The 22,287-nt window shown below is 36.5% G+C and overlaps 1 protein-coding gene across 2 annotated transcripts in view; it reads left to right on the forward strand.

The window, feature by feature from the left end:
- sens-2 (zinc finger transcription factor senseless-2) overlaps positions 1–22,287 on the forward strand; it is a 65,928-nt gene that overhangs the window by 40,507 nt on the left and 3,134 nt on the right. For both annotated transcript variants that reach the window (XM_073080204.1, XM_073080205.1), the window contains exon 5: positions 21,953–22,210. In XM_073080204.1, coding sequence (XP_072936305.1) covers positions 21,953–22,210 — 258 coding nt within the window. The remainder of the gene's footprint in view (positions 1–21,952; positions 22,211–22,287) is intronic.

Below are 22,287 nucleotides of genomic sequence, written 5' to 3' on the forward strand. Positions count from 1 at the left end.
GCTTTTACAGTACGTAAGAAAGGGACAGCATAAGAATTGGCGATGAGAGTGACAAAGACGTATATTTAAGGGTTGGGTTAGTTATTGAGGCACATGTTTCTGTAATAGACGAACGTACCTAGCGATGGGAAATGGATGATTGTTACAAGTGAAAAGGTTTAAGGGATAACGGGTCTTGTTCAATGGATTACGAGTACAACATACAATACAACATTTGTTTTATATAGGAAAAACCTTAAAAAATTAAAATTTGAAATTGTAAATGGATGAAATTAATTAAACTGTAAATGTGATTATTTTTAATTGTATTAATGAACCACAAATAATTTGTAATATACAAAATTCTGTAACATTAAATTGAGTTTATTTTCCACGTAGGATTCAATTATAAAATGTATTTACGTCATTTATTTAATTAAGATCTTTTTTATGAAATATATGACATTAAAGTATTTTTAATTACATGCATTAGCAAAGTTCTTAATTTAAATACAGTACATATTTTTATTGGAACGCGTTACTTGGGTGTCTATTATTTTATATACTACTATACTATACTATACAACTTATAAGCAACAATATCAGATAGTGGAATAATATAGAGGGTGTGTTTTTTTTTCAAATTGAACTCGTTCGATTTCCGGCTAAGGAAAAAGATATTTTAAAAACTAATGATGCAGTTTTAGTTTTTATCAAAATCCTTTCAGCATTTTTCGCTAATCCTTATAGTTTCGGATTTGGCCCTGAAGGCCTATTTGAAACATTTATTCTGTATAACGAGTACCGACGGCACGAAATTTTTAATTTCATTTTTGCCGATATTTCCCATATATACACTAAACTAACTCTACATAATGATGAAATACATAACCGCAGAATTCTGTTAGCTAACTCTGTTCGTAACCACAGACAGACCACACCTGATCAACCCCACCCTCCCCATCCACGTGTAAATTATTAACAATATCAACTTGGCGAATAGTTACCCGAACAGCATTTTAATCAGTGTCCCAACTTCTTGATTAATGTGCCCCAAGACAATTTATCGTCGAAATTTTATTTATAATTGCGCTAGCTAAATTAAATGGCGGGCGATTAGTCAATGTCAAGACGTAGGACCGCGACCCACGATTTGTCACCTCTCCTGAACCAGTTTAATTCGACGCTAATTGAGCCCGGAAGTTTGTTACCCCTGAACTTCGACAGCATACCTGTTGTTAGTACGGCAATTTTCAACTTAGTAGTTAGTGTAGTTTCGAATTCGAGTAATTAATTCAAGTTTAAAGCGAATTATTCATACTATTCTAATGCAATTACGTCTACAAGTTGGTTATTAGTTTTGTAATTAATTTATCGAATGGACACAGAATCTACCTTTACGTACTACGAAGTAAATAGGACCGATGGACGTACCTTGGTACACCCCAACAAGATAAGACAGAAATAAAAATAATCTTCCGTTTAAAAATTCACCGTTGCAATTCAGAGGGAAAAGAAAAATAAAATTAAAAATTAAAAACGTGTACAATCATCTAAACGCCGCACCTCGTCTCGCTTTATGAATGTTTGATTTGCAGAATGTTTCGTTAAGGTATTTTTTAAAAACTTCCTTCTCTTAATTAGTCAGGGAATAAACAAGTGGCACATTAGCTCTCGGAATAATTACAACGGCTGTATTTCGACCTCCGTTTGCTTTATTTTTTATCTGCATTACTTCCCTTCTGCGGTTTGCGGTGAAGAATTTAGAAGCATTTACGAAATTGGTTTGCATTGTAATGCAATTATGTGGTTATTATGAAGCCGTCATGATCTACCATTCTGTTTCAAGAATTATTTTCTTTTACAGCTTGCAATAGACCTATCTAATCAATTACCATCTCTATTAAGTAATAGTTCATTGAGTAAGTACTTAACTTTTGAGTTGTACAATTATTATGTTTAGCCAAGAAATAATTTGCATTGGAAAAAGATTTCAAAGAACCAAATTAAAAGTATAAAACAGTTCATAATTGCGATTCCCGGGCCAAATGTTTCTAACTTTCCTTTCTGAGGCCCTCTGATTACTTTTTAAAAGGCTTTCCCGACTTAAACGTTACAAAGAGACATCCCGAGTTCTTTAAGTCGACTTGTAATTGCGTGATTTCGTCTGCCAAGCGCCGTTTGTTTTGGGAATGGTAGAATAATGGAAATAGGACGTAAAAAACTTGATTTACAGTTTCCAATTTGCGTAAGCGTTCTAATTTTTAAGTAACTAGACTTACAAAAACAGAAACAAAAACAAAACCTTATAAAACGCGTAACGTGAAAGAAAATGTTTATTAATCATTTGTTATCTGTAAATGTCTTTACTCAGAATAAAGTAAAGCAATCGCAGGAAACGACGAAAAACAAATATAAAACTTGGTGTCCAATCTCTCAAAACCAATTCTTCGTACAAGATTCCAGTCTTAAAGTATTCCGTCCACACAACCTAAGGGGTGGAAATCTAAGCGGTCCATAAGGAACCCCTTGGAACCCCCGTCCGAGCAAGTGGTGGGGGGCGGGTGTCTCTCCCGGGGGAACTGAATCAAGGAGTGCTACGTGCCTCGAGTTTAATTAAGGACTCTAGAGAGTCTTGAGATACTTCGATTTTAGTGGCGTTTTCTTTTAATTCTTTAAACACACCCTTATAGACTTGGATTGCTATTGTTGGAGTATTTTTTTGGAAATTGTCCTCTTTGTGGAATAATCGTTATTACCTTTTGTGTCAATTGTAGTATGCCTTTTTTCTTTCGCTTTTATGTGATTGTTTTATATGAACGTAAAGTTATGTGAGTATGTAAGACATTTATCCAAGAAACTAAGTGCAAGTGCACTCTGTGTATACACATATGTTCGAACAAACGAACTTGATATTTTGCGGACAGTTAGGTACTCAATGTTTCATAGGGGTTAAATTATAAAAATGGAAACAAGGAAGCCTTAAAAATGCGATATCAAAAAAGCTGAGATCTGTTAACAACATAACAAACAAAGAGAGACGTCGCTCCAACAGATTTCTTTATATTTTCTGCGATACACGTAACCTGATCCCGAATCTCACTGGGGATGATAACGGAGAAATCAGATTCAAGATTTTTTCTCACGCGAAAAAAGTGACAACTGAATTTGTATGCCGGGTGGCTGTCCGCTTCACTCCCATACAATATTAGAAGGACCCGAGAGAGAGGGCTAATTAAATTAATGTCCTCAGCCCTCCTTTTCCCGCGTTTCGTTTCCAGTAATTCGACACCTGCATTGTTTCCACTTAGAGACTCGGTGTTATGTTGCTCCTTGCTTTGTGAGTCAGGAGTAATTTCCACGAGACAATCTTTCACTTAACCGTAATCAGGATCTAGAGGAGGCCTTTAAATCAATAAACTGGTGCCTAACACGTATGCGCTTCCTTACAGTTTAACAGAATTGTAGCAACTACCAGATGAAGCTTCATTTTTGTGAGATTACCATATTATGTTTAACATACATCATCATTAACAAATTTAATCATTTTTAATTTTGTAATAATGTTACTGACAGTTTCTTTAAATAACTTTTCAATGAACAAAACCTATTGTAGTTATTTATATGTATAGTTTATTTATAGTTTCATATTTAAAGGACGAAGATTGATTGAGTAGATTATCTTCACATAATATTTTTAAATAAATCCAGTTTCTGTATTTAGCTCTATATCTATCAAATTGTTATTGTCTTTTTTTTTCGTTGGGTATGTACAGTGTACACCGCATCCGTTTAACTTCAAGCAGTGTCTTTTGAGAGGCAACTTTTGCTTCGCTCATCCACCTTTTTATCGCCTAAACTCAATCGATCACCCTTACGAGTGATACCACTTAACTTCCAACTGGAGTAACCCATGTGCAACCGGAGAGTGCCGCGTGGCCGACGCACGCGCCACCTAATTCAATAAACACATTATCGCGATTAGCTACTGAGCCCCCCGTCGTGCCGGAATGACCCGAGCTCCCCCGAACGTCCCCGAGCGTCCACGAAGCGCTCCCGATGGAATACTGTCAGATTTCCTCGCTATTCGCTGATATTAATCATTAGTTCTTTATTCAAATTGACCATTGGGGTCGGGATTGGGGTAGCAGGTATGTTAAAATCTTCTTCGTTACCTACACAGGTGGTAAGTAGAATTAATCTACTATCATTTTGCAGTAGTAAGGCCCATATATTTAGATTTTGTCAAGATTTTTTTCTTACCTTTAACTAAATACCTAAGTGATAATTTTTATACCTTCAGAACTTTCAATTTTACATATTAGCGATACCTTTACACCAATTCAGAAAAACCATATTATAGATATCAGCATCTCATCTAAATGCCTATTTAATAATTACAAATTCCAGAAACTTCCTTTAATACGTTTAATGCAGATAAGAAGATAATTGTTCATTCATAAAACAAAGTTGCGTATTTTTATCTTGAAGTACATTTCCGATGTGCATTATAGTAGAATAAATTAACATTTTTGTAGCAATAAGTAAATATTTGTTATTATAAGATTTTATCATTTTCGGTAAATTATGAGCAGTTGTTCACCTATTATAGTCTCACTGTGCACAGGGTTTTTCTATGAATTTACCTTAAAATCTGTTAAAGTCATATTCTAGTATTAGACATACTTTCGAGAACATGATTGGAAAAATTCGACATTATGTTTATACTTAATTTACATTTTTTTTAAATTCTCAAATGCATGTCTAAGATATTAATGGTAGACTAACACAAATAGGATGTCAAATTACATTCCATACGTATATTCCAGAATTCCAGAATCGAACCAGACTACAAGCCACTGGAATATCACTACTTAATTGTTTATCATTATTATTAACTTCATCAACACTGTCTGTCTGTATAAATACATCAATTGATGCAATCATTGTCTCACGGTCGCCACGCGGCGCACACGTGGCGGTGGGCTTTTTTATTTTTAATCCCCAATCATGGGTTTAAAATCTTCTGTGATAATACTCATTAACTAGATTGCTTTTTAACTAACTTAGTATTGAGCGGGAGTGGTATTTTTTAACATCATAATGGTATTAGTGGTCTTTGACCTTTTCAACAATTCTTTATTTCTTATTATTCTTTGCTTTTATTACTTTTCTATTTTTTGAAAATAATAGATATGTATGCCATAAGCATATTAGTTAGACGATAAAAATATTAAAATGTGGTATATGGATGTATTTATCATAACTTAATAACAAGTTAAATGTAATGCTGTCCAGTTATTTAGGTAAATTTATTTTTGTTGTTATTACCATAATACTCGTAGGTATTGTGTAACTGCATAAAGAAATGTATAATATTTTTATTAAAATGAAAAACGGCAGCTTTACTTGCCGTATATCCTGAAATATTTCTAAATCCGTTACAATATAACATTCGTTCAAATTTTTTGCATAAACAAACCCCAACTTTTATTTATGGATTTCAACTATTGCGTTGCGAGTGGATTTTCATAACAACGTTCGAACGTTCACACACGTTCATTTTCAAAACAAACCGCGCGTTCGATAATCAAATTACCGTGTTTTGATTGGCCGGCGCTCGCCGCGCGCGCTCTCCGAGTGTTTTGATTCGACGGCGCGACAATGGCGCCAGTTGTCAAGTGTTTTCTCAAACCGTCACTTTACTCGCACAAACATACCTTCTACTGCATTTGGACTGCATGTTCTTTATCCCATAGACAGTAAGACCGAAATTTCGTTGAAAATATTATTCTCGGTGATAATCTAACTTGGGAACTCCATGCAGGTCAGATGTGAAGCGGTGCAGTAAGTGTAAGGATAACACCGCCAAATGTACTCGCATTTGTTAGAATCACACGAAATCTAGTTAGCAAGCTGGTGCTAAAAAGTATGTCATGTGCGATGGGTAATGTAAACCGGTCAACTAAGAACAGAAGATGGTGTAATTTTTAAAATTTGGGAACACTTCATACGAATGCATGAGATGCAGTATTAAAAGCATGGTTAGTTTGCAATGTTTGAGAAAATTGTGCGAACATTTGAAGTTGAATATATGATTGAAAAAGTACATTTAAATACTTTATGTAAGCCATGTTACTCTTGTCAAACCTTTTATATATCATTTAACATTATCGGCATTTTATCGCTATGAAAACTTAGACAAAGGTCTTCTTTATACTCTCATTAAAGCAATGACCACAATGTTTCAGATCCACTAAAAACCTACCAAACAAGGTCCGCTAGCTTTCACCCTTTAAACTCCTAGAAACGGTAAACCGGAATTTTATCTCCAGTAAAAACCTAGATATTCCAACGCCCGTCCAGTCCGTTCGTTTCGGTGCTGGCAGGATATAAACGGTTAAAGAGATTTGCCGGTACCTCTGTCACGTTCCGTACGTGCGGCGGCAGATTTGCGGGCCGATGACCTTTGTCTGCAGGTATGAATACCTACACCTACTTTTGTGATTCAAGCTATATGTATGAACGTTTTAAATGTGAAGTGCCTTGCCCATACTTTCGTATTATTTAATAATTGGTTATATCCCATACACGCTGTTATTTTATAGGTAGTTGTTTTCACATTTGGTGTGCAGAATTGATTAGAAATTGGGTCGATTGGAACATCATGGAAAGGGCCTTATAAAGCAGATTTTCCCGGTGTAAATAAATACTTAAATTTCATTAAATATATAATACAGATATATATGATACAGAGGAAATTGAATATTCTAGAATATTCTTAACTTATTCGGATAGTGTCGCTTATAAGGATCACATAGAAAGCAATGTTATATGACAAACTTGCTGTATAAACATTAAATTTTAATAAGGTACTAAAATTCTAACATGTGCAGTGAAAAGGGTTGCATCAAGAGAATAATGTATGTATTATTGAAATCGGTGCTCTATCCATTAAATATTTTCGTCATAAACGCCACCTATCTGTCAGCCTAATCCCGCTTACAAGCGATTACACAGTCCGAATCTATTTCCGAAATGTATGCAAAGCTTGGCTGTCTCGTGTAACCGCGCCCTAATACGCGTCATGTTAGATTTATAACATTTATCTGAACGCAATATACTTTATAACATACGGCCACGATATTGAAAAAATAATTTAATAAAAATATTTAGTATTTTTTTTATTTTCATAATTTGTTTGGAAATGCATTAAAATAAATATATCAAAAATCAGAAATGCGTTACGTTTTATTAAATTGAATCGATTTGTTTAAAATATGTATTATCAAGTTTTGCCGATATAGATATTAATCTCTATCTAGATAGGTCTCTGATTTAAACAAATAAATTAAGTCATTCAGTCTAAAATAATTAAACACCACTAAATGCGTTACACGGGTGCAACTGAATTACGAAAGATTGTTATATATATTTGTATTTATAGATTTCCTTATGTTCTCACGTAAGTGACCTGTGATTTTTTAGAATAAATCTCTGTCTCTTAAACTAAAAACAATACGAAAGATCGAATGAAATAAAATTGTATTTTTTATATATACCATATACAATTGTAATGTTTCAATTCAAATCTAGAAACATATCGTAGTTGCGAAGTTGTTTAGCATCAACTTTACGAAAAGTTTCGCTTTAAACTTTAGACGTCGTACGACACACGACAAGTCGTCATGTCTAAACAGCCCCTAATATTGGCATTATCCGTAATCCGACAGAACGATCGCCCAACCCTTGCTCGCTGGAGTACCAATTTATATTGTCATCTTTAGTTTTATTGGATTCGATGCGTAATGGATAATAACCCGACGTTCGTGGTGTTATGTGTCACAAAATTGAATATTGTTTTATAGAAGGGTGTGTGATGGTTTTTCATCTTTAGAGCTTTGTTTATATTTTGAAGAAACTTAAAATATATTTAGGAAAAAATAAAAGAAAGATAAAATTTAATGACAGCCAAAATAAATAGAAAGGGAAATAAATTCAGTTCCTAAAAAAGAAATAGATAAAAATAGATAGGTAAATCGCATAAATATGTATCTACAAATATAATGTAGTAATACATTTTCACGCTGGCCCTGGCAAAAAGTACATAAACATTTATGTAACGGTAGCTTTATGAGAAATAAAACTGGAAACCTAACTCCCAAACATTGTAACCGGCAATGATTTCCACGCTAACATTTCTGAGCTCCTAAACCGGCCATTCAGATTGAGAATGGCTCCGGAATACCGGGACAAAACTAAGAGCATCAATTGTCACCGAGCAATAAGGGAGGTGACTAGCATTCCGCGCGTACCGCTTCCCAGTACTGCTTTGGGGACTGCGAAAGCTGTGGAGTCGAAAGAAAGTTTGACGACCCGCCACCCAAATGACTGCTTTCAACTGTTTACAATGTGATCAAAATTTATATTAAGTCGCATTGATCGGAACTGACTTGAATTGTACCCACCATACCGGTCTGACGCGCAAATGGTTCCGGGTTCGATAATGGCCGAACAAACATCTGAAGGATTATTTTGGATATCTGGAGTCTGGGTGCTTGCATATTTGTCATTATATGTGTCCATGTCTCCCACAACACAGGGAATTCTATTTATTTATGCACACAAAATATAATATATATTAGAGCTTATATTTTTTCTGTTGTGGGGCTGTAAATTTAGAAAGCGTTTTAATGCCCTCCATTATTCAAGTACTATCACTGACATTTTTTCCTGCTATTTATAACATTGAAACGAGGCGTTTCAACATAGTCATCAAAGGTACCCACGCATTTTGGAATTCACAAACAAGCAACTTAAAAGAAATTGTTTCAAAATTGAGAAACGTTATCCGTCGTCTATCTATTAGATATTGTCCTATTGCTGAGCACGGGTGTCCTCTCAAAGAGGGATTAGGCCATATTATATAACGCTGGCCAAATGCGAATTGTTCGACAACACGTTATGATTATTCATTATATCAGTTACACGTCAACCTTACATACCATTTTTATTTAAAAAAAACACGTCCAAAATTTCTTAGAATTTTTGTGCCAAAATCTTGCCTACTCCACCCTTAGTCCGAGTAATGTGCAAACGGCCGAAAATCCCGAATTCCCGTAACGGTCACAGTACATCGCAATAAGCGCAGTGACGGGAACATTCCCGGACTGTCCCGGAAGCAATCTGCCGCATTTCGTGCCCAGTGCCTTACGACCACTGACACTTGATTATGGGAAATAATTACGACTGGTGACCAGTACGTTAATTACGTTTAATCCATTGTTAATATTCAATCAGCCCAATTTTTGCTTAGGTACCAAAGATCAAAATTTGAAAATTGCTTGTAGGTGGTTGTCCAATAGTGATATTTGAAAACAGAACATTGGATTATTATAAACGGGCGTAAGTCAGCATGAACAAAATTTTATTTCGTAACACATACATAGATTGCTTTAACCAAGCATGACCAAAACCCTTACAATCATATTTACGAAAACTTTGCTTTAATGTCACTTCGCATAGTGTTATACCGATAGGTACGAGTAAAACTTACAAAGTTGTATGCTTAGGTAGGCAGCAATTAATTATCAATTTCTGAAATGGTGAAGGACAACTTCGTGAGGAAATCTATCTCACTTGGAAGAGACATAATCAGTAAGACAATAAGGTTGGCGACAAGAACGTATATTTTCATGAATTATAGTGTTTCAATATATACTGGTAGTTTTCTAAAAGTATTTAAATCCGAGGCTAACATTTCGCGTACATAAATTCACTAACTAGCATCTTAACAATTACCCAACCCAAAAACTAACAGTTGGGAGCACCGAAATTTACGGTCGGTAAAGCATTTTTCCGCAAGACCGAAGATTCCCGGCGAATTCTCCCGATCCCTCGGCTCCCTCCCGTGGAATTAACGAATTTGTCAAGTGTCAACGTGCGAGGGTCTTATTAGTTTTTCTAAGGAGGCCCGATGATTATTTTCACCGTGACCTGGACATACGAGTAGATGTTAGAACGTAACTGGGTTGGACACTCAATCTTAGATCGCAAAAACCTTTTTTCAAATAGAAAATATAGTTACGTATAAAACATGAAAAATATCGTAATAATAATACTAGCGACAAATCAAACTAATTCTCGTATTTTAAAATTGATTGCTTATCAACAAGAAACTTTAAAAAAGAGAGATTTATGAATAAGCTTACAAATAAGGAGGTACATATTTATTTTAATCGTTGACATTTTTTTATGAGAATCCATTTCTACGAAATAGCTTTATGTTATAAGCAATTTCTACTCAGAACAAAAGGACATACCTATCCTGTAAGAGCTATAAAAAGACAATACAAAGCTAATGCCGACCACCAAATATTTCGAATGCCAAAACTGTTCGTAAGTCCCAACGTAACCAAAATTTTAAACATAAAACGCATGAAAAATTCTATGGACACATCACGTAGAGCGGCCATATCATTTGATATACGATGGCTGGAGACGGACATATGTATAGTAGCCAACTCGATAAATCTTCCGTCTAAGTGGCATTTATACACAACACATATCTCTCCCGAGTAAGCAGCAAATCGTAAACGTCTGCAAAGCTCGCCGACCCGAACGTTTTGTGACCCTCCGCGAAAATCGTAAAGATACGGATAATCAAAGGAAAGAATGGAGGAAAGAAAGAAAGACGGGTAAGAAAGGTAAAGGGAGTTAAATGTAACGCTGCAAATGTTGATGTGATGGAAAGCTAAAAACAAATGAATATGTTCATCATCATCAACCCATTACTGTCCCACTGCTGGGCACGGGCCTCCTCTCATAATGAGAAGGATTAGGCCATAGTCCACCGCGCTGGCCAAGTGGGTATTGGTAGACTTCACATACCTTTGAAAACTTTTTTTAAGAATTCTCAGGTACGCAGGTTTTCTCACGATGTTTTCCTTCACCGTTTAAGCAAGTGATAATTAATTTCTAATACGCACATAACTTTGGAAAATCAGAGGTGTGTGCCTGGAATTTGAACCACTGACCCCTAAATCGAGAGGCCGAGTTTCTTAACCACTAGGCTATCATTGCTATATATATTAAAAATATCAATAGAAGAAATAAGTGATCATTCATAAAAAGTCAACAAAGTACCAATCTACATACTTATTAGTAAAAGCAAATCGATAGATTTTTGTTATTAAATCAAATGTCACTGTTAATCTAATTAAGCTAGTCATCATCAATTATCCAATCTTATCTAATTAATCTCATTAAAATATGAAGAAAGTAAGTTATGTAGTACTGTACTAATCATAGATTAGTAAAGATTACTCGCTCCTAACAAGAAAATGTAACCTTTTTACAATTGTCACTGTCAATTATATTCGTGTTTGAAAAATATTAAAAAAAATTAGTTATTAGATCATTTACGAATGAAACGCACTTTTTCTTCGATTTCGTGTCTTAACTGTGCATGTCGGCATTATTCCGCGTAAATTACACTATGACAGCCATTAAACGGCTGACAGAACTGTCAGAATTGTCAGCCGTTTATGTATTTAATGGCTTCCTTCAATTACATGGCGGTGAGATATCTATACTTATCTATGGTACTAAAGTAGAGTAAAATAATATCTTTTCAATATTAAATGTATTAAGTACTACCGTACTAAGGAAAACAAAATATTCTTCATTGGATTTAAAACTTGCGATACGGGTATCTTAAATTTGATCCATATTTTAGGAATACACGTTTGAAGGAAATGTTAGGTATTATCGAACTGTACTTTATTTACACGCATGATAATAATGACATAACAAAAATTTTATTATTGAGATATGAAATCACCTCTTTCCTATTCAGCTGACGAAATAGGCTTTACGTTAAGCCAATCACTCTTTTTTGATGGGTATATATCTCTTTCTTGAATCATATTGAGGAATATCTATGTTTATGATTAGGAGTATCTATATATCATCTTATATATGGAACTAGCAAATGAACCAACAGTGCATCTAAAGGAAAAAAGGCTACTGCCGCTCATGAACGTCTGTAATCAAATCTAAATAATATGGGAGTCGCAGCTGAGGTCGGCAAAATATGCGTAAATAAGTTTCCTTTAATGTGGTGTGCCATTCAAACCAAAATACAGTTGGGCTTAACACTGCTGTTATAAAATAGAAATAAGTATTGCGATGGTGCCTAAGGAGTCGAATTACAGAGTTCTACCATCTTCAGATATCATCTATAGTCCTTGATATATCTTATTTTATTTAATTCTATTTTCAACAATATCTTCATGCTTTGCAATATCACATTTACCAAGAAGCATTTTAATTTCGCAAACATCTTGTGAAGCAGTTTCTTGAGCAAAGAAACTACACAATTCATTTTTGTTATCCGATGGAGCTGTTTGCCAACCTCTCCAGTCAAGATTGCGCGTGGTACCAATTTTCCATTAAATTCGAGCGTATTATGATAGCAACAGACAAGATTGAATCGTTGTTCCGTTGGTTTACGTTAGAGGTCTTGGTTTGTTTACGGAGCTGAGTTCGCGAGATTGTCTTTTATAGAATTCCTGAGAGTTTCCCGAGTGTTGCTTACAAATAGTTGTTGAATGCGGCTAGTTTGTTACAGAGTAAGATAATTCAAACACTTATAAACGGTTTATTTGCTTTAAGTACTTGACATGCTATATTTCGTTTTGTAGAATCCAATCTAAAAAATCTCAGTCGTTTTCCTTAATATTTTAATTAGATATGGTAAATATACGAACTGACAATTTAACCCTCACAGCTCCATACTACGACTTTCTGTGTCGCCGATGCTGAAGATGTATACAAAATATATATAAAGAAATAATCAGATTTAGACGTTTAAATAAGTGTCTACCTGTTCGAGGATCGAACTCGGAATTCTGTTTGTCACATCGGGATGGTGACGTACGTGGTTACAAAATCAGACATTTTGTCTCGACAAGCCTTATAATCACCTACGTCTCCAATTCAAGATACACGTTACAAACTAAACCAATCTAGCGACAACAATTCGAAAATCAATAACGCGGGCATTTTTCACGTTGAAAATAAATCGAGGATCCGAGTGGACTATACCGGCACGTATATACGTGGTCCGCCCCCACCCGTCGGGGGCAAGACACGGCTCGTAAACCGGGATGCCGGGATTCTGGGAAATCCGCACTTCACTACCGTAAGAATCACGCCACCTCGCATGTGGATTTGTTGAAACGTATATGTGTTTGTGAGCCCTCAGACGCGGTTTCATATCGTGCTTTTATCTCGTCTATTTTGTTTAGATTGCAAGCTTTGAAGGTTTTGAACATGGTAACGCTCGGTTCGTTCGATAGTACCACTATACAGATTTTACTGCTGGCCTTGGGATGAAAGGCGCATTTTTACTCCTGTAGGCTGAGAAAATCGCAAAAAACTTACCACAGAAGACAGTAGCACTAAATTGCTGTTATAACTTCGAAATAGATATACCAAACCAATTTCAAAGCGTTCTACCATCTTAAAATATTGTTTTTATTTCGTGGTCAGGAAAACAATGAGAATAAGCCTGTATAATGTTTTGGAGATCTCTGAGTGTCTTCCACATTGTTCCTATGTTAGTTTTAGTAACCTATATACCTATAACTCTCCTTTTTGACAATTCCATAGGATACACGCCCAGCAGGCGGACGATAGGGTGATATTATAGTTCATAACAAAAAATAAATTTACAAACCGGTTCAACTTATACCGTATATTAAGTATTAAGTTCACCGGTTGTGATTGAATGTATCCGGGCAAGCGATAACCGTAAATCCCGGATGTGTACCGGGTATAGAGAGCAGGGCCGGATGGATATTTCAAAATTGTTTTGAAAAATTACTAGGAGTAGTATTTTTGTACTTACCACAATTGGTAATCTCGTTATTTATCTGGCAAAGTTACGAATTACTATAGTTAAATGTTTTAAAATTTGCAGAACAGCTAAAGATAATCCTTTAAAATGCTCCTGTATTTTTAAGCTAATACAGAATTCATGCAATTCGTTCATTCAAATCACAACATATAAAGTTTCACTCATAATATGAGGGAATAAAGTTAAGTTAGTCAAGGTAGAGTAGGTGGGTAGGTAGGTAGTCACTTAATTTATAATTTGAAAAAAAAATCAAACATATACCTACTAATTACTTTTTATGAGAAATTATGCGAAATACTCACTTCAGTTAAATTACGACGTAATCAAAGAAACTTCCCAAACTATTACAACTACTAACAATAACAAAATAATTACAAACAGGGCCACCGTTAAACTATCCATCCAATATCACAGATTGTCGTCGAAATCATTACCGCCCATTATCGGGGCAGTAAACTCGAGATTCGCAATAAAACAGACATTAATATAATTAAATTATCGCCAAATCCGTCCCTGGGCACCTCATCTGCACAGTATCACAGAGACGGATTTTTATGGCGACGTTCTTTAGCTGCTCGTGAATTAAATATACGGCGTACCCAACTTAAAGTGCTTCCGTGGTAAGATTTCGCGAAATATGGCGCTGCGGAGCCCGCTAGATGTATTTATGTTTGTGCAGGTGTTAGGGTATTAGCACAGGTTAAAACGGTGTAAATGCTCAAGCTTTTGGGTACTTATAAATTGAAGGTTTGTTACTAACTAATAATGGAACGAAATTATAAAAATGATTTTATGATATTAAGGATTTTAAAATCAATAACTAGACAGTCATTCATCGCTGTAGGACAATCGAGACAACCATTGAAGACATTTATGTAGTAAATATACTCTCGAAAATACTCTACCGAACTCGACCGAACTCTACCATACTCTACTATAGGTACTTCGCCATACTCTACCGTACTCTAAAGTAAGACTACTCTCAATAAACTCCAAGACCCATATTTATGGACTTTAAAAAAAGCGATCATTTTACAGTCCCATAACTTGAAGCAAAAGGAAAATCAAGACACGTTTCTAAACCAGGGGGTAGAGAAGCCATAACAATAATTTAGGCGACTACCGCGTAAATAATGTAGAGGCTTATAAAAAACGGGAGACGGGGGAGGTAGACCCAGGGCATTTACATGCTCATTGATAATTCACTTCACTCGGTCACAGAGACAAAGCGCGGATCGATTTGCTTTGGAGCATTTCACGTATGGTCACATTGGTCAACCATTTTTACAGTTAAACCTACAGTTAAATCGTGGGTGTTATAGTTACAGACGAATACACGAGTACACAGACGAATAAAAAAATATGGGCTATATAGAAATCTACATTAAGATATCTGTCTGGCCGGAGGTCGAACCTGGAACCCTGTGTCTGACAGACATTTATAGTGATCGTTCGGATATACCTATGTTAATAATTTTAATAAATCAATAAATGTAATAAAAATACAAACTCTCATTTTATACGTTTGCATACTTAAGCTATACATTTTTATATAGAGGACTAGTTTTTGCCCGCGGCTTCGCCCGCGTTTAAAAGAAATTAATATGACATAGGTACTAACAAACATAAAACTGAAAATTCGTAGCTTCATTGGAATGGCAGTGGCGCCATCTGGCGAAAATTGGTCGTACCAACTCTTTAACCTTCGTGGGCTCATGGACAACAACTTTACTAAAGATCATCACTTGCTCAAATGCATAGTTTACGATTAAATTCTTAATAATATCGATTAAAATAATCGATGTTTTTGTTCCAAAAGATCGATTCTCCGATTAATCGATCTTAGATCACCATCCCTACTTCCCATGGGATTTCCGGGATAAAAACTATCCTATGTCCTTTCTCAGGTCTCAAACTATCTTTGTACAAAATTTCATTAAAATCGGTTCAGTGGTTTAGGCGTGAAGAAGAGACAACCAGACAGACAGACAGACAGACAGAGTTACTTTCGGATTTATAATATTAGTAAGGATATGCATAGATACCTACGCTTGTTCGTGATATTATGTAGGTACACACAGTTTGTCTGCAGACTACGTAAGTGCAGTCAACGCTAATGACTGCACTTTTAATCCTGCACCTGCGTTTCGGTAAGTGCAGTGTGGCGCGGGATTTTGTAAACGTCTCCTAGAAAGTTATGTTATGTTAGTGTAGTGTGGACGTTCTCGCAAATTCTCAAGTGCACAGCCATATTTAGGATATAATATACATTGAAGGTGGTATAACCCTCAGTTTGACTTTTGCGACACCATCGCGACCACTATTTTTGCATAATAACAGCAGTAGTAAGGGAGACATACTTTTCAGAGGCATTCCAGCTTAGTCCTCAGAAATGCAGCGCATCTGTGGCCGACCTCAGGTAAAAAACTAATATTCTAAAGTTTATTATAGATGTGCATGGACGGCAGTAGCTACTACCATGAGGTGGACTGCATACTCGTCTGTTATTCCTACATTATAAAAAAAAATGAAAAAAAATATGTAGGTACATACCTAATTGTCCCTGTAGTTCCGGGACTAGAATAGGGCTACGGTATCCCCTGCCTGTCGTAAGAGGCGACTAAAAGGGGGCTTCCGGGGTTGCCGGCGGCAAGAGTGGAAGCTCGAACCGTTCAGTGAGCAAACCCGGGAAGGACGGCGGCATGTGTGGTCGCATGCCGTCGTAAACACCAGGTGTGCGGGAGGAGCGTAAAGTGCTCCCCCCAGGGCAGAGCCCGACCAGGGGCATCGCGCTCGGAGGACTCCGGTTGTGTTCCATTGGAGATCCGGGAGTTCTCCACCAAGCGCTGAGGATGGCCACCGGGGGGGTTTTAGTGCGGTAAAAATCCCACATAACCCGGCGTCGCTCCCACGTCGTCGGGTACCTTTTGAAGGTTTCCCCCTCGAAAACAAAAAAAAGGTACATACCTAATATAGATTTTTAGATACGTAATGTGTCCTTAACATTTTAGTAAGTTATTTAAATTTAGGTTAACTTAGTAAGTTGCACTAATCATCTTCAGAAATACTTTTAGAATATTACTAAATCAATTTTCCCGTCTTCATCTCACCCAATTTCTCAACGCTTACTAAAATCTAAGCCCCTAATAGGTCGTAAGGCGAAAAGCGAGCCGGATTACGAGAGAATATAAAAAATCTGTGAAACACTGAAACTGTAACTGAAACATCTAGTTTATACCCCATAACGCGGTAATGGCCTGTAGGATGAAACGGGAGCGGATTCAGCTCTTAACATTAGATATAAATAAAGATATACATATAAATATAGACTTAAATATCGATATCTGTGTTATTGGATGTATTTAACTTTAGAAAGAGGCAGACAGGGTGCCCTAAAAAACAACTGAAACGATTTTACCGAAGTTTTGTACCGAATACAACCCTATTTTTATTTTTACGAAATATTTTTTTTACAAAAAAGTCTAGTACAAAAAGCATAGTTATATTTAAACATAGATTTGTAAAAGTAAAAGCTATCTACACACCATTTCCAAATTAATAAGAATACTATAATATGATAAACTACACAACATTATATATTACAGTAGAAATACTAAATATTTCACCTTATCTATCTACATAAACTTCAACATTAATCAATCTAGCCACAATCAATAAACAGTCGATCTTCAACTCAGCGATCCCTCGGCACCCTTAAGCACCTAGGGGGGCCCTTAAACAATTAACGCCTCCCCACGACAATATCACCCCGTAATTACGCACTGAAGAGGAGAGACGCGAAGATTTTACGTACTCTCGAGTGATTTAGGTACCCGCGTTGTGGTACTTATTGTAACCCTAAAGATCCAGGTTCGGTGCTGGGTAAGGCTGAATTTGTTGATATTCTTTATATCTGGTATGAAACTAATGATAAATAGTTTATTATATGCTATAATAAACTAAACAAGTAACCAAAAACAATAAATATTTATGAAAGGTATCCCAAGAGGCTACGAGAAACCAAAAATAATTTAATCCATACTCTAACTCTATGTGCATTACACAATCAAACTGAAGACAATTTTACAAAACATTTCAGTTATTTATTTCAAAACAAAATGCACCCATGCACCCATGACTTATTCAACTTATTCAGTTCAAATCGATTAAACATTTCAAAACATTGTCCCCACAGAGATTCTGATAATAATCACAAACATAACTCTACCTTTGCACTAAATAACAATACAAATGGCTCACAAAATATAAAAAAGAATACACCTCAAAACACAGTCCCCGCGGGGCGCCTTAATAATTACACCCGCAGCCCAACCCTACGTCTTCCGTAATTACGCCGTAAAACGAGTGAAGATTTTACGCACTTAGTGATTTTACGCAACTCCGCGAAAGCTTTCAGTTTGTTAACGTCGACGCTTTGTTTACGTACTTTAGTAAATAAAAACGGTAAATAAAATTTACACGTAGTTTGCGTAGAAATATGTGTACTAGGTAATACTATTTACAATATTCAGCAACTAAAATTTACATTGCTTCTCCAGAAATCGAACCTGGATCTGATAATTCACGGCCTACGTAGCTACGAAGTAGCTACAGACGCGCTACGCAAGCAGCTAAACATCAAACTTTAAAATTAATACTTACCTTAAGTTTTAAGAATCTTATGTAAGGTAGAAAGTTACTTAGATATTCAACTAATATACAAGTTAGGCTCCACTAGATTTACAAGTTTGTAATATCAGACATTGCCAGGCTTACTTTAGTAAAACATCCTTTTACAAGTCCCAAAACGATCCGACTCTACATCATTACGTTTACTGCCGAAAGGGAGCATAAACAGGAATCGCAATCGGGAAGAGCATCTTCCAAAAATCTGCCCGAAGATGGGAGCCTGCTAACGAGCCCGGCCAACTCTGATTTCCAATTCAAAGGAAAATTGCGATCCATAACCCGGGGTGGGGGTGTTGGAGTGGGGGCCCCCCTCCCGTTGCTATGCGACGCGGGGAGGAGCTCCCGCAATCACGGCCCAATGGCACGACGGATATAAATTGGTCTCGCGTCGCGACACTGACGCGGGAGGGAGACGGACGGTGCCTCTCTTTCGCTAATGAAGTCGCCACTCCACGGACCCCATGATTGACGCAGTACGGGCCCTTTTTCGAAATGCTATACCTAATTGTTAGGTATCGGTGCCTTGCTGTGATTTGCTCGCGCCACTGCCGTATTATTGGCCGTGTTTTCCTGCCACAGTCGAGATTAGCGAGTAGGTACGACCGTAATTAAATAAATTTGTAACAGTATAGATTATTACGATTATTTACGCGTAGTTTGCCGCAGCTTAATTAATTTTGGGAATAATTAACAAACCCGTAAAATTGTGACAAACAACACCCAATCTAAGGTACCTACTAAATTAGACGCTTAATTAGGCAAATATGTGTGTTATTGAAATCAGTTTATCTTCACTGAAATAAAATAAGGTCGAAATTTTTTGAAACACTTATATTTTTTGAAGGTCTCTTGTAAAATGTTTGTAGGTAGGTATTTTTGTGTATAAAAATAAAATCATTCAAAATTTGGTATGAACTCCAAAAATAATCTTAGTAGAAACTGCTTTATCTGAAGGACAATAGCTATGTAATAAATATTATCCACCATTATTAAAGAACTACTTATATGGTATGTATAGTTTATCTGAATAAATTTCGTCTAGCTAAACCTATTTATACAGCATAGTTCGTTATTACAAAAACTGTCCATCCACTATCCCAGATAATTGAAAAATGCCAGCGTCGACAATCGCACAGCTCCAACATATTAAATTCCTCAGTCAGAATCACGCTACATAAACTAGCGGAGCTTTTCGAATACGTACGTGATATAGCGTCCGGCGCTGGTCCGGCATTATGATGCGGCGCGGACTTCGCAGAGATTACGCAACCGTATATGTAGGTATATACGTGTATATGGACTTGTCCCTCCAAGAAATACGTATTCATCGAAAATGTACTCTTTCAAATAATGTTCTTTATTTAAATGCAGAGCCATCATCGCACCATCACCGTACCCATTTACAGCACAAAGCAGTACTGCGTTTTGATATAAATAGAATCCCGGCTTACTTACATATGAGGCAATCATCTTACTACTTAAGAGTGGCAACGTTCCTATGTGTAATGGGCTTCACGAAGAAATATTTGTCCTACTACTGGGCTCGTGTCTCCTCTCAGAATTAAAAATACAGTGCCGGACAAATGCGAATTGATAGACTTCACAGACTTTTGAAAACGTTTTTAAGATCTATTAGGTCTATTAGGTGATCATTTGCTTTAACGGTGACAAAAAATCCTAAAGCTAGTGGTAATAAATTTCATACAAACGCGCTTACGATAAATATATCCGAATGCGTCTACTGTTCTAATATAATCCAATAATACATTTATTTTACCAGGAAAGACAGCAAGGAAAAAGGGCTGCAAATTAATTATAAACAGACAATAGCATATAAATAACAAACCAAGAAAAAATCATAAACAATCCGTAATTTCAATCACAATACAGGTACTACCGCAATGATGTTTAAATCTGTTAATTATAATTATACATTGCGGTGACGGCAGTTACGTGTCTTGTTTTTGGTAACTACGTAGAGGCTTAAATGAATAAGATAATACATATAAATATTACATAATAGTGGTCTCATATAATGCATACAGGATAAAGTCCATAGCCGTGACCTAGTGTGGTTTGATGTCTCATGCAGCCTAATAAAATGCCATGAAACCCATTTGACTTATGTAGTCAACCTCAAATAAGATTAGAGTCCTATCTAAGATAGGCCACTATTTATTTATGTCTACCTAATAGCAGTGTTAAACGCTAGGCTAATGTTATGTTTGCAATTATTACACGAAACGATAAATAACTTTCGGCCTATGTGTCTGTTTCAACCGATATGAGAAATATATTTACGAAAGGACCAAATAATACTCGTACTTATACACCCAAAGTGTAGGATTCGTGTATAAAAATTAAAAATCCGTACCTTCCCGGGGATAGCTCGCTAGCTATAAATTTGTGAAGTCCGGCAAGTTCGCGGCTCGCATCTCAATGCGGACCGAACTTTGCAGAGATTACGCCGACGTGTGTTACGATATCCCGGGTAGGGCTGCCTTACAGTTAGGAGTTACGGATTTTTTAGGATTGCCTCTAGAGTAATGGTTGCATATTTAATTATGGTTCCCACGAAAGATACGATTGTTTCTTTAGTTAAGGTTGGCACCAAAGTAACAGTTGGTTCTTTGGTTACGGTGACCAACAGAATTACAGTTAATTTCTTAGTTAGGGTTGACTCTAAAGATACGGTATATATCGTACATATTTATGTCGTATAAATGATAATTCAATAATTTTCTTTGCTATAATTTGGATATTATATTCGATACTATATTTTATCTTGGAGCTCATTCCAACATTTTGACACATTTATTTTCGTCGTCTAATATTACAATAACAAAACATATTCAAAATTTTAATTCACAAGTTGCCAACCCTAACTCGTTCCATCCTCGCACATGTCGGTCGACCGATACGCGGACCGGCGAATGGATTATAGGCACTCAAATCTGCTCGAACCTTTATTGATGAAATGTAATGAGCAGTTATTAACATGGCTGCAATTTTACGGTTCACTGCTGGGCACGGGTTTCTTTACACGGGTGTCTTTACATAACCGAAGCCTGGAATATATTTTATCAGTTAAGCCCAATGCGAATCGGTGGAAAATGGTATAGGTTATTAGCCAACTTATATTGGAAGTATAAACAAGCCGTCCAATAATAAGTGGCTAGTGCCATCCTTGGTAACATTTTTCTACCTATGATCGGCCCCGGATGTGTTGCTGCCCCTAAGGTCTGATTGAAACGGCTCGAATAAGCATGTCTCCCTTATATACGTGTGCAGTCTTCGGAGTCAAACCACAAAGCGTTTCATTTTCAAACTTTGATTAACAGTAGGTAATCTTTTTGTCCACAGGTGAAAAACCACACAAATGCCAAGTATGCGGCAAAGCGTTTAGCCAAAGCTCGAACCTGATCACGCACTCACGCAAGCACACCGGCTTCAAGCCGTTCGCATGCGAGTTGTGCGGCCGGGCGTTCCAGCGGAAGGTGGACCTGCGGCGGCACAGGGAAACTCAGCATGCGGACATGCGCGCCGCGCAGCATATGCCACCGCATACAGACGTGCATAGCGTGCATGCGCCAGAGATGCATGTGCCGGAGCATCGGATAGGTAAGCCGTCAGTTTTCGCTATACCAAGTTACCAACAAGTCGCTATATAGGTACCAGTTTAGAGTTTGACTTTTGCC

This window comes from Epargyreus clarus, unplaced genomic scaffold (genome assembly GCF_041222505.1).
Source record: "Epargyreus clarus isolate Ecla_fem2 unplaced genomic scaffold, WU_Ecla_fem_2.2 ptg000015l, whole genome shotgun sequence".
Classification (NCBI taxonomy): Eukaryota; Metazoa; Arthropoda; class Insecta; order Lepidoptera; family Hesperiidae; genus Epargyreus; species Epargyreus clarus.